Source organism: Schistocerca gregaria, chromosome 9, assembly GCF_023897955.1.
Source record: "Schistocerca gregaria isolate iqSchGreg1 chromosome 9, iqSchGreg1.2, whole genome shotgun sequence".
NCBI lineage: Eukaryota > Metazoa > Arthropoda > Insecta > Orthoptera > Acrididae > Schistocerca > Schistocerca gregaria.
Genome location: NC_064928.1, coordinates 133,488,805 through 133,502,798, shown reverse-complemented (window position 1 = coordinate 133,502,798; position 13,994 = coordinate 133,488,805). Strand labels below are relative to the sequence as shown.

General features: G+C 45.3%; 1 protein-coding gene across 2 annotated transcripts in view; it reads left to right on the top strand.

The window, feature by feature from the left end:
* The window catches only part of LOC126291800 (molybdenum cofactor biosynthesis protein 1), a 135,059-nt gene that overhangs the window by 22,327 nt on the left and 98,738 nt on the right, over positions 1-13,994 (top strand). For both annotated transcript variants that reach the window (XM_049985497.1, XM_049985498.1), the window contains exon 3: positions 1,357-1,524. In XM_049985497.1, the coding sequence (XP_049841454.1) occupies positions 1,357-1,524 (168 nt within the window). The remainder of the gene's footprint in view (positions 1-1,356; positions 1,525-13,994) is intronic.

Sequence of the window (13,994 nt, the reverse complement as noted above, 5' to 3'; positions counted from 1 at the left end):
CTCCTTACCCTCTCCCTTAAAACCCACATCCTTTCGTCTTTCCCTCTCCTTCCCTCTTTCCTGAAGAAGCAACCGTCGGTTGCGAAAGCTAGAAATTTTGTGTGTTTGTGTGTTATTTTATTGTGCCTGTCTACCGGCACTTTCCCGCTTGGTAAGTCTTGGAATCTTTGTTTTTAATATATTTTTCCCATGTGGAAGTTTCTTTCTATTTTATATATAAAATAGAAAGAAACTTTCTTTCTATTTTATATATAAAATAGAAAGAAACTTCCACATGGGAAATATATATATTCAAGCAAGCACAACTCACACATTTATGACCTCTAGGGCCGGAGTCAACAGCCACAGACAGTGGTCATTTGTGTGTGAATTGTGCTTGCATTTTTTCTACTTTGGAAGAAGGCCTTTTGATCAAAAGCCTGAATGAATAGCAGTCTCTTTGTTGTGTCTCTCTGTGACTCAACATCCACTCTCTATATGGCGAGTACCAATCTATCCTTTTCATAATGTCATTATTAGTGTTGGGAACGAAGTTTTTTGCGGCAGCACTTATGTATAAAACATTCTCGGCATTCTTGCCGCGTCAGTTCTAGATAAAATCTTGAGCTTTCGATGATTACCTCCATCGTCATTGTCAGGAGGTGACTGTTTCCACTGTTGCTATGGTAGCCTCTATATAGCCCAAAGACGGCTTCTGATTGATCATAAGCCGACAAATCAGAATCCGTCTTCGGACTATATAGAGGCTACCATATCAGCAGTGGAGACAGTCAGCTCCTGACGATGACGATGGAGGTAATCGTCGAAAGCTCGAGATTTTATCTAGAACTGACGCGGCAAGAATACCGAGAATGTTTTATACATTATTAGTGTTATTATTTAAGTGTACTACATGCACCACACTGTCACAATAAACCACATAGCCACATGCTATAATATGGCATGCCACACAGCCACATTTTCCTGGTGCTTATCTCAGATGATGGTGCTGTATCACACCGATTTGGCTGATAATACACATCTATGACCTTATCTCTGCACGAAAATTCACTCTAAAGTAACTGGCCTCCATGTTGACTCCACAATGCACTTTTTATTGCACCCTCAGCGAGACACCATCTTGCTGTGGCTTATCACACTAAAGTGCAAAGATTATGTTCTATTTCTTGATCTTGATGCAAGATGTGTGGTTACCTGCTTTATCCTATATTATTATTGTTCACTGCTGCTGCTGCTTCAAAGCTGGATGTACTTTAGCTGTATTTCCTCAGCAATATGTGTGGTTTTTGATTTCTGGAAAAGGACAGTATATTCTGTAGATGTCAATTAATTATTCAGCTATTACATCATTTTCAGGTCAGTATTGTATGCCGGAGGAAGGTGTCACTTTAACAAAGAAAGAAAAGCTGCTGACTATGGATGAGATCATCTACCTGGCTGAACTCTTCGTTAAACAAGGAGTTAGGAAAATAAGACTGACTGGTGGTGAACCTACTGTCCGGAGGGACATTGTAGACATTGTTGGTAAGTGTTTATCAACAAATATTGTAATGTCTTTGTACACTGTTTGACATTCCTTTTGCTATGTGTGATATGTTGATCTCTTGGTTGCTGTTGCTAAATACAATGATGGACATTAAAATTGTAACACCATGGAGTTGGCATTACACATCAAATTGGCTTGAAATGAACCACATACTTGGATATGAAAATGCTTAGCATTTCAGTGTAACAGCACAAGGAGTGATGCTATGTACAAAGGTGTACTTCAAAGTAATGCCTCCATTTTTATATGAAGACTTTTAAAGCTTTTTAAATAAAACAAACTTTATTAACATTCTACATGTAATTGTACAGTTTCTCCTGGTGCATTTGATGATCAACAATCAACAGGTGTACTGCTGGTCCGTAGTGTCTGACAGGCATAATATTTCAGTGATCAGACATGTTATCATCAGGTGTGCTGATTAATGGAACTGAAATCCTGAGGGTAGGTGGCTGACTTACACTGAAGAGCCAAAGAAACTGGTACACCTGCTTAATATTGTGTAGAGCCCCCAAGAGCATGCAGAATTGCCTCAACATGATGTGGCAGGGACTTGTCTAATGGCTGAAGTAGTGCTGGAGAGAACTGACACCATGTTTTCTGCAGGGTTGTCCATAAGTCCGTAAGAGAATCAGGGGGTGAAGGTCTTTTCTGAACAGCAAATTGCAAATGATCCCAGATATGCTCAATAATGTTCATGTCTGTGGCGTTCGGTGGCCAACAGAAGTGTTGAAACTCAGAAGAGTATTCCTGGAGCCACTGTGTAGCAATTCTGGATGTGTGAGGTGTCGAATTGTCCCGCTGGAATTGCCGAAGTCTGTCAGAATGCACAATGGAATGAACGGATGCAGATGATCATACAGGATGCTTACATACTTGACACCTGTCAGACATCTTGTTGTTGTTGTTGTTGTTGTCGTCGTCTTCAGTCCTCAGACTGGTTTGATGCAGCTTTCCATGCAACTCTATCCTGTGCAAGCTTCTTCATCTCCCAGTACCTACTGCAACCTACATCCTTCTGAATCTGCTTAGTGTATTCATCTCTTGGTCTCCCTCTACGATTTTTACCCTCCACGCTGCCCTCCAATGCTAAATTTGTGATCCCTTGATGCCTCAAAACATATCCTACCAACTGATCCCTTCTTCTAGTCACGTTGTGCCACAAACTTCTCTTCTCCCCAATCCTATTGAATACCTCCTCATTAGTTACGTGATCTATCCACCTTATCTTCAGCATGTCAGACATCTTAGGGGTCCCATATCACTCCAACTGCAAATGGCCCATACCATTACAGTGCCTCCACCAGCTTGAGAAGTCTCCTGCTGAAATGCGGGGTCCATGGATTCATGAGGTTATCTCCATACCCGTACATGTCCATCCACTCGATACAATTTGAAACATCTGACAAGGCAACGTGTTTCCAGTCATCAACCCTCGATACAATTTGAAACATCTGACAAGGCAACGTGTTTCCAGTCATCAACAGCTCAATGTCGGTGTTGACGGGCCCAGGCGAGGTTAAAGCTTTGAGTCATGCAGTCATCAAGGATACACGAGTGGGCCTTCGGCTCCGAAAGCCCATATGGATGATATTTCGAAGAACGGTTCACTCACTGACACTTGTTGAAGGCCCCTCAGTGGGTTCGGGGGTTAGAATAGGCCCGAGGTATTCCTGCCTGTCGTAAGAGGTGACTAAAAGGAGTCTCACATGTTTCGACCTTTATGTGATGGTCCCCTGTACTGTGACCTCCATTTTTCAAACTTTTTCTGAAGAGCAAGCCAATTAGGGAAGGGTGCCTTTCATGGTGCATAGTGTCCGTCATGTGCTGAGACCTCTCGCATCCTTCATTGACGTGGATCTGCACTTCCACTCATTCTCTAGCTGTTGGGCAAGATCACCCTCCTGGGTGTGTTTTCCTCCATCCTCTGTGCAGTATTGCTTTTTGTGCTGGACCTCTTAGCCTGTTTGCACTTGATATCCAGCATGGTAGCCAGTCCTTTCTGGTGGGGCCGCCATGTAACCTGTTGGTTGTAGCCCCCCTCACCACACAGGGATCACTCTACTGCCTGCGCCATTAACTCTCCATTTATACCAAGAAGTAGATGTCCATCACCTGGGGGCATGCTGGCCATGCTGCCAGGTGGCCTTTGCTGCAACTGGCACCCGCGGAGAGGGCTCCTGGTTGGGGTAGGTGGCATCAGGGTGGACGACACGCCATGAAGCGTAGTACGTCATCTCTTGCTGGTGGTCAAACACCAGCAGTCCCCAAGCGGTCAAGGTATAACTTCAATGCTAAGAAATGTGACCCCAAATCGTTCCCACACCATTGGAGGAATGTCTGGCTAAGGATGGCAGCAAAGCTTATTCACCCCGGTACCTCGTATGTACGAGAGTTGATGGAGAATATTTCTTGTCAATGAAACCTCAGGTTTTTTTATAGAGGATAAGTTTGGGGAGGTGAAGGGCTTGTCCAGAATGCGGTCAGGGTCGGTCTTGATTAAAACAGCATCCTCTGCCCAGTCACGGGCACTACTCGCCTGTGACAAGCTGGGGGATGTTTCTGTTTCCATCACGCCCCATAAGAGCTTAAATGTGGTCCAGGGTATCATATTTCCACAGAGACCTTCTTTTGAAGTCTGACAGTGAGCTGCATGCCAATTTAGAGCAGCAAGGCGTCCATTTCATCTGGCGCATTCACTGGGGTCTGAGGGGTAATCAGGTTGCCACTGGTGCTTTCATCTTGGCCTTCGAGAGTGACACATTACCCGAGAAGGTCAAGGTGATGGTCTACCGTTGTGACGTCAAGCCCTATATCCCTCCCCCGATGCGGTGCTTAAAGTGCTGGAAGTTCAGCCATATGTCTTCCTGCTGTACTTCCAGTGTCACCTGTCGCGATTGTGGATGTCCTTCGCATCCCAATACTCCCTGTGCCATGCCTCCCACTGTGTCAACTGTGGAGAGCACCATTCGTCTTGCTCACCAGACTACAGGATTCTCGAGAAAGAAAGAAAAAAAAATGGAATACAAGACCCTGGACCGACTGACCTACACTGAGGCTAAGAGAAAATATGAGAGGCTACATCCTGGACATATGACATCAACGTACGCTGCCACTATGACAGCGGTTCTCCCATCTTCCATTCCTCCATGTACAGTTGGCTCTCAGAGCTGTCAGACTCCACCTGCCCCCTTGATGGTGGGGGCCACTTTGCTCTCTGTTGCTCCTGCACAACCTACTTCAGGAGCAACATCCCCCCAACTATCGGGGACATCAGTCCCCACTTCTCAGTAGGAGAAGCATAAGTCTTCTTTGACTCCTCTCACCAGAAAGGGATCCCAAGTTCCTACCAGTGGCTGAAGCAACCACAGGTACCTGATCATAGGGATTCACAGTTCTCCTCAGTCCCTGAGACTTAATCAGTGAAGCCCTCCCATCCAGACAAACCTAAAAAGAAAAAGACCCCGAAGAAATGAGGCAGTGCAGTGGCACCCACACCACCACTACCTACAAGATATGTGTCTGAGGATGAAGTGGAGATCCTGTCGTCCACTGACGACCTAGGTATTGCTGGCACCTCAGACACCATGGGTGTCAATTGCACAGGTACTCACCTGGTGGCAGCAGGTGACCCTGAGCCGTAGACTGCCTCATTGAGTGTTTCATGCCTTCCCAGTCTCACGATCACATAATCCTCCTGTGAAACTGCAGTGGTTTTTTCCACCACCTGGCTGAGCTACAGCACTCTTAAGCTTCACACCTGCTTTTTGCATTGTTCTCTAGAAAACCTGGTTCCCGACAATGCGGACCCCTGCCCTCCGTGGCTATGAGGGATATTACAGGAACTGTAGCAACTATAAAAGAGTGTCAGGTGGAGTTTGCATCTATTTCTTGAACTCAGTATGTAGTGAACCTACGCCCCTTCAAACCCCTCTTGAAGCTGTGGCTATCAGGATAAGGATGATGCAGGAAATAACTCTCTCCAGATGGTGCAGTATCCCTGAATGTATTATCTACACTGATTGATCGACTCCCTAAACCTTTCCTACCTTGGGAGATTGTAATGAGCACAACCCCTTGTGAGGTGCTGCCGTGCTTACTGGGCGAGGTAGGGAGGTCGAAAATTTACTGTCACAACTCGACCTCTGCCTCTTAAATACAGGTGTCCCCACACTTATTAGTGTGGCACATGGCACATATTCAGCCATTGATATCTCGATTTGCAGTCCTGGCCTTCTCCCATCTATCCACTGGAGAGCACATGACGACCTGTGTGGTAGTGACCAGTTCCCCATCTTTCTTCCCTGGCATCATGCCCACGGATGCCTACCCAGATGGGCTTTAAATAAGGCAGACTGGGAAGCCTGACCTCTGCTGTCACCGCTGAATCTCCCTCACATGGTGTCATTGATGTCATTGAGCAGGTCACTACAATTGTTTCTGTGGCAGAGAATGCGATCCCTCATTCTTTAGGGTGCCCCGGCGAAAGACAGTCCCTTGGTGGTCGCCGGAATTCGCTGAAACAATTAAAGAGCATCGACGAGCTCTACAACAACATAAGTGGCACCCTTCCCTACAGCACCTAATAGCCTTTAAGTGACTTCGTGCTTACGTTCGCCAGCTTATAAAATGACGGAAACAGGAATGGTGGGAGAGGTACGTTTCGACCATTGGGTGCCATACGTCACCTTCTCAAGTCTGGACGAATATTAGACATCTTTTTGGGTACCAGACCCCAGCAGGTGTCCCTGTCATTAACGTTAATGGCGTGTTATCTGCCGACACAAACGCAATTGCTGAGCACTTCGCTCAAGTCTCTGTGTCAGAGAACTAACCCCCAGCCTTTCGCACTCTCAAATGGGGGATGGAGAGGAAAGTCCTCTCATTCACTACGTGCCACAGTGAACCCTATAATGCCCCATTTACAGAGTGGGAGCTCCTCAGCGCCCTTGCACATTGCCCCAACATGGCTCCAGGGCCTGGTCGGGTCCACAGTCAGATGATTAAACATCTCTCATCTGATTACAAGTGACATTTCATCATCTTCAACCGGATCTGATGTAATGCCATCTTTCCATCGCAATGGCGGGAGAGCACCATCATTCTGGTGCTCAAACCAGGTCAAAACCTGCTTGATGTGGAGAGCTACCGGCCCATCAGCCTCACCAACTTACTTTGTAAGCTGCTGGAGTGTATGGTGTGTCAGCGGTTGTGTTGAGTCATGGAGTTACGTGGCCTACTGGCTCCATGTCAGGGTGGCTTCCGCCAGGGTCACTCTACAACTGACAATCTTGTGTCCCACATGTCTGCGATTCAAACAGCCTTTTCCAGATGCCAACACCTGGTTTCCGTCTTTTCTGACTTACGTAAAGCATACAACATGACCTGGTGACATCATATCCTTGCCACATTGTATGAGTGGCATCTCCAGGGCCCGCTCCCAATTTTTATCCATAACTTCCTGTCGCTCCGTACTTTCCGTGTCCAAGTCGGTGCCTCCCATAGTTTCCCCCTTGTTCAGGAGAATGGCATTCCGCAGACTCTCTATTTTTTAGTGGCTATTAATGGTCTAGCAGCAGCTTAGGGCTGTCGGTCTCATCTCTGTATGTGGATGACTTCTACATTTTGTACTGCTCCTCCAGTACTGCTGTTACTGAGCGGCACCTACAGGGAGCCATTCACAAAGCATAGTCATGGGCTCTAGCCCACGGCTTCCAGTTTTGAGCCGCGAAGTCATGTGTCATATATTTCTGTCAGCGTCACACCATTCATCCAGAATCAGAACTTCACCTTAATGGTGATCCACTCACTGTAGTGGAGACACATCAATTCTTAGGACTGGTTTTCGATGCCCGATTGACTTGGCTACCTCACCTTCATCAGCTTAAGCAAAAGTGCTGGCAGCACCTCCACTGCTTGAGAAACACCAACTGGGGTGCAGATTACTCTATGCTGCTGCAAGTCTACAGACCCCTTGTTCAATCCCGCCTTGACTATGGGAGTCTGATTTAAGGTTTTGTGGCGCCCTCAACATTGCGTTTACTACTTGACCCAGTGCACCACTGTTGTGTTCGTCTAGTGGCGGGAGCTTTTAGAATGAGGCCGGTGACCGTTGCCCTGGTGTAGGCCTGAGTCGTCCTATTGAAAGTTAAGCATGCACAACTGCTTGCCAGTTACGTTGCAAACGTTCATAGTTCTCCTGCGCACCTGAATTACCGTCTCCTTTTCCCAGCGACGGTGGTTCATCTCCTGCACCGGCAACCCTGGTCAGGGCTTATGATTGCGGTTCGCGTCCAGCCCCTTCTGTCTGGAATCCTTCCCGTTACCACCTCTCCTCGAGGTCAATTCACATACACCTCCATGGTGTACACCTAGGCCACAGATTCTTCTTCACCTTTTGCGTGGCCCTAAGGACTCCATTAACCCTGTGGCTCTTCGCTATCACTTTCTCTCGATTCTCGACACGTACCGGGGCCATGAAGTGGTTTACACCGATGGCTCAATGGCTGGTGGTCACGTAGGCTTTGCATATGTTCGTGGAGGACATACTGAACAGCACTCCTTGCCAGATGGCTGCAGTGTTTTCACCCCGACATGGAGCCATTCGGCCACATAATTCCAACACCCAACCCAACCGCTGACACACCATACGTTCTAGCAGCTTACAAAGAAAGTTGGTGAGGCTGACGGGCTGGTAGCTATCCACATCAAGCAGGTTTTGACCGGGTTTGAGCACCAGAATGATGGTGCTCTCCCGCCATTGCAGTGGAAAGATGCCATCGCACCAGATCCGGTTAAAGATGACGAGATGTCGCTTGTAATCAGATGAGAGATGTTTAATCATCTGACTGTCGACCCGATCAGGCCCAGGAGCCGTGTTGGGGCAATGTGCAAGGGCGCTGAGGAGCTCCCATTTCTCGTGCTCTTGAGGACATCTGCTTAAGGTGAGTTATTTCTCCTGTGTACTGACTCCTTGAGCAGCCTACAAGCTATCGACCAGTGATACCCTCGCCATCCTTTGGTAGTGTCCATTCAGGAGTCCATCTATGCCCTGGAATGGTCCTGTTGTGTCATTAAGGAGACTACAAATGTGTGGAAGTCTTCCATGCGGTCCTCTCGCAGGGAATCAGTTGTCCTGCCGGCTCCGCATTGCCCATACAGCTATATGTGGCTAACGCATGGTTAGCGCCTCCATCGCAAGGACCCACCTCAGTGTCACTGTGCCTCACAAATTGTCTGCCTCTTGCTGGACTGCCCACTTTAGCCGCTCTGTGGTGGACTTTTAACTTTACCAGCACCCTACCTTTGGTTTTGGGTGACAATGCCTCAACAGCAGCTTTAGTTTTACATTTTATTTAGGAGGGTGGGTTTTAGGGCATCTCCTTTGTCCCACTGTGTCCTCCACCCTAGTGCTTTTAGGGTGGAGGTTTTAATGTGCTGCAGATTAGCTGGCTTCTCCTTTTTATTCCCATGGTCAGCCAGCCATGGTAATCAGCTCTCTTGTTTTGATCCCTTCTACACATTTCTTGCGTGTCTCTGTGGTTTTCTTGCCTGATTTTTGCCAATTTAATGTTTGTTGCCCTTCCATCATTCTTGTGGTTTTCTTCTTTCTTCCACCTGTGTTTTGTATGTCTCAATTTTTTTGCTCCCACCCTTGTGGAATTATTTTAATAGGAATGAGGGACCAATGACCTAGCAGTTTGATCCCACGCCCCCCCCCCCCCCCCCTTTTAAACCAACCAACCAACCACCTTGTTGATGGCCCAGCATTGAAATCTGCAGCAATTTGCAGAAGGATTGCACTTCTGTCACGTTGAACGATTCTCTTCAGTCATCATTAGACCTGTTCTTGCAGGATCTTTTATGGCTGCAGTGATATCAGGGAGTTGATGTTTTACTGTATTTCTGATGTTCATTGTACACTTTTGAAATGGTTGTATGGGAAAATCTGCGCTTCATCACTACCTTGGAGATGCTGAGTACCATAGCTCGTGTGCTGACTGTAACATCATGTTGAAACTCACTTAAATCTTGATAAGCTGCCATTGTAGCAGCAGTAACCAGCTTAAGAACTGCACCAGACACTTGTTGTCTTATATAGGCATTGCTGACTGCAGGACCGTACTCTGAATCTCTGTATTTGAGTACACATACCTATACCATTTTCTTTGACACTTCAGTGTATATTCCGCTCCCACTGGAAGCTGTTCTTCTTGTGGTCCATGCCCGAGGACGCACATCAGCAGCCGTGGAGATGCTTGTGTCGTCATCTGTGGTAGTGTCAATATAGCCTGGTCACCAGATTTTTGCGTTTGCTGAGCTTCTTCTTAATTAGAACCAGTGTGAGTTCCCAAGCCTTGCTGAGACCCTAGCTGCAGTTCTGATTGGTAAGATTACCCCTGGTGCGAATTTCAGTGGCTTCTCTAACAACATTGTCCCAGTATTTGAAGGTCGGCACTCAAATCCTGCTACATGCGTATTCCATTTCATGATTGTCTGATGAACAATGCTCTACAACTCCTAACTTGGTGGGCTACAACTGAGCGAGGTAGTGCAGTGGTTAGCGCACTGGACTCACGATCAGGAGGATTACAATGATTCAAACATGTGTCCGGCCACTCTGATTTAGATTTTCCGTGATTTCTCTTAATTGCTCAAGGCAAATGCTGGGATGGTTCCTTTGAAAGGGCACAGCTGATTTCCTTCTCCATCCTTCCCTAATACGAGCCTGTGCACCATCTCTAATGGGCTTATTGTCGATGGGACTTTAACACTAATTTCCTCCTCCTCCTTTTTCTCCTCGCTGGAGTACATTAGTCAAGTGGGCCACTGGTGCTCATGGAATCGATCTCTGATGATGTGCTCTATTTGCACAATATGTGCCTTACCACACCTGCACAGATTCTAGTATACCCTGACCTCCTGCAAACTGCAACCATCTTTTACACTCCCTAATAATGTCCGTGTTTTATTGGACAGGTAAGACAGTTATTACGAAGTGCTTTTTCAGTATGCACCCATCTTTCCCTGATAGCACAAGGCTGTGAATAACTCTTCCTTCATGCTTTCTTCCGTCTCCACAGGCTGTACTGTAGTGGCGGGGCAAAGAGCGTGCTTAATCCGCCATTCTGAGTGTCTGTTCTTTTGCAATACAGTCTGAGGTGTTTCAGTTCCTAGAGCAGAAACTCTGCATCTGAGGTGGTATGCGTCCTGTGTACTAGTGTTTTTAGAACCCCACTGTTAGTGACCTGGTGGTGGCAGTTATCCGCATGCAAATGCAGATGAGTGTGTTTTCTCTTCTGATACAGGCTGTGGCACAGGGTGCTGTCTGTTCTTCTCCTGACTATGATATCCAGGAATGGTAGTCTTCCTTCTTCTTTGGTCTCCATAATGAATTTGATTTTGCGGCTTGTGGAGTTCAGATGTACAAAGAAGTCAAGAAGTTTGTCTCTTCCATGGCACCAGATGACAAGTGTGTTATCCACATAAAAGAAAAAGAAGATGGTTTCCATTTGGATGATGTCAGGGCCTCTTCCTTGAAGTGCACCGTAAACATATTCACAATCTCTGGTTGGAGTGGGCTTCCTATTACTACTCCCTCTGTTTGCGGGAGTGGGGGGGGGGGGGTGGGGGGGGGGTGGGGGGGGGGGGTGTACCACGAGTCAGTGAAGTGGGAAAATCGACTGAGCAATATGCGTGACGTGCCGTACCTAGACCGATATTGAGAACAGAATAAAAAATTCAGAGGCATTACTTTTCAGCACTTCCATGCATATTCTGCATGTAAGAAAAGCTAATGGAGCAGGTTTCTCATTCAGAAATTCTATTTCAGTGTTGGTTGTTTATGAGAAGACCATGTTAAGCCTAATGTAAGAAGGAGAAATGTTTATCAGCATTCCAGATTTGGCAGTGGCAGGCTCATGGGCCGCTGAGTCTCTGGTTTATTGTTTAACTATATTGTTGCTTGCATTGCTCAGAATCTCATTTTGTGCGAACATAGAATTGGAAGGTTCAGGAGGGCCATGCAAAATGCCTTGCAAGGCCTCAATAGTGCCACCCGACTAGCACCAGAGAGGGCAGACAAGTCTTCGCTCATACGTACGTGATCCTGCAGCCACGTTGTGTACATTTAGTTAGGAAATAGGCTTGTATACAGCGAGACAAGTATCCACACAGACAATGCAATGGCATCTGGAGCATCACAGACTGTCAAGCCTTTAATGCAGCTTTAGAGAGAGATGAACTGACAGCGGTGCAACTGACAACAATGCCAGACACAGGAATGGCACCGTGTCGTCGTATCAGTTGAGTTTGTTTTGCACACATCGTCACAATTCATATACTTGTGTGTGGAGGCTCTGATGCCAGCAGACCTGGCCAGATTGTATCTTCCATTCTCACGGGGGTCCAGCATGTGATGTGACGGTATGGGGTGCAACTGGATACATGTCACCACCTCTGGTTCACATAGCCAGTACTTTGTACAGCAGCCATTACATTTGTTTTTTGTCAAGACCTGTGCCTGTGCCCTATTTTCAGAGGCTCCGTGATGTTATCTTTTAACAAGATAATGCAAGACTATGCATCACCCGAGCTGTCCTGAGCTACCCCAATACAGAGTGTGTTCCACTGTTGCTATATCCAGCATTTTCTCCAAATCTGTCACCTGTGGAGAACGTCTGTTCACAGATTGCCAAGAGATGGGTATGCCACCAGTTGCCAGCCTCTACAGTTGATGAACTCTGACGTATGACATACGGTACCTACGGCTGTAATCCAAGCTCGGTGATATGATGGCAGCTGTTGTTCCTGTCAGAAGGCAGCAGTTCTGTGTACTAAAGTCTGCACCCAATACTCCCATCAGTTAAAAATTTATTCATGTATTCACCCTTACAAGTAAATTTCTGCTATTTCCTACCTTTCCTGCTGTTCCAATTTCAATACTGAAATGTATATATTATTTTTAAGCTATCCTAACCAGACTGGACTGTGGTGTCGTACAGCTTAAAATATCTTGTAACGTATTGAATCAGTGATGAGAAGTGTATAACAGCCAGCAGGGGAAAGATGTTGGCAATGAGACAGCTTCCACAGATTGGGAACAAAATTTATGGTTTTCTTTCATCCATTTTCACAAATGTAGCCTTGAAAAATAATGTTGACGTTACTGCGCATTGCACTCTGAGGCACATTACACTCTGAGAATGGTCATCGAATTCAGTTACTTTGTATTGTATTGTATAACAGTGACTTAATAGCAAATCTGACTGTGTGAATTTTTATGGATTTTTTTTCCAGAGACACACTGTCATTTCTTCAGATTTATTTACTTTGTATATAAATCCTTTCCAGCATATATGCTGTACACAAATTGTTGAACATAAAATGTAGCTATCTGCTGATTTAACATCTTGCTGAGTATAACAGTTAATGTTTTGTTGTAACAGATAGTTTAATGTATTTTGCACACTTATAAACTTATTTATACACTTATAGTAATTTATACACTTATAGTAATTTATACCATTACACTCATGTTGTACATTAATGATCTGGAAGATGATATTAAAAGGAACCTCATACTTTTCGTAGATGATAGTTATCTATAATGGAGTATTGCCTGAAAAAAATCTGCACAAATATTGAGTCAGATCATAACATTTCAAATTGGTCCAAAGATAGGCAACTGAGTTTAAGTTTTCAGAAATGTAAAATGGAGCACATCGCAAAACAAAAAAGACACTGTTGTGTGACTACATTATCAAATAATCACAGTTGAAATTGCTCAACTTATACAAGTATCTGAATGTAACAATTTATGAGAGTATTAAATGAAATGATGATGTAGACTCAGTTGTAGGCAAAGTAAAATGCAGACTTCAATTTGTTGATAAGATATTGGAAAATGCAGTCAGTCTATAGAGGACATTGCTTACAAAATACTTGTGTGGTCCATTTTAGAATATTGCTTAAGTATGACCCATACACATACAAAACAGTGTAACATGATTGATCATAGGTTTGTTTGATGCATGAGTGAGCATCAAGAAGATGCTCAAAAATTGGAAGTGCCAGACATTTGAAGATAGACACCAACTACATGTCAAAACTCAACTTACAAAGTTTCAGGAACCTGTATTAAGCAAGATATTTAGGCATTATACAATAACCCCATATGTATCACTCCTATAGGGACAATGAAGGCAAGATTAATTACAGCATGCGCAGAACCATTTAAAGAATCATTCTTCCCACACTCCACGTGTACATTGAGTGGGGAAAAAGTATGTGGTACACCACTGTACTTTGTCATACAACCTGCAGTGGCTTATACAGTGTACATGGAGACATGGGATCAGCTGACAATAGTTGGATAATGGTTCATATTGATTCCCATTTCCCTGTTGTAGTAGGTGATCTTATGCCTCTTATTATTTTTTCATTACTA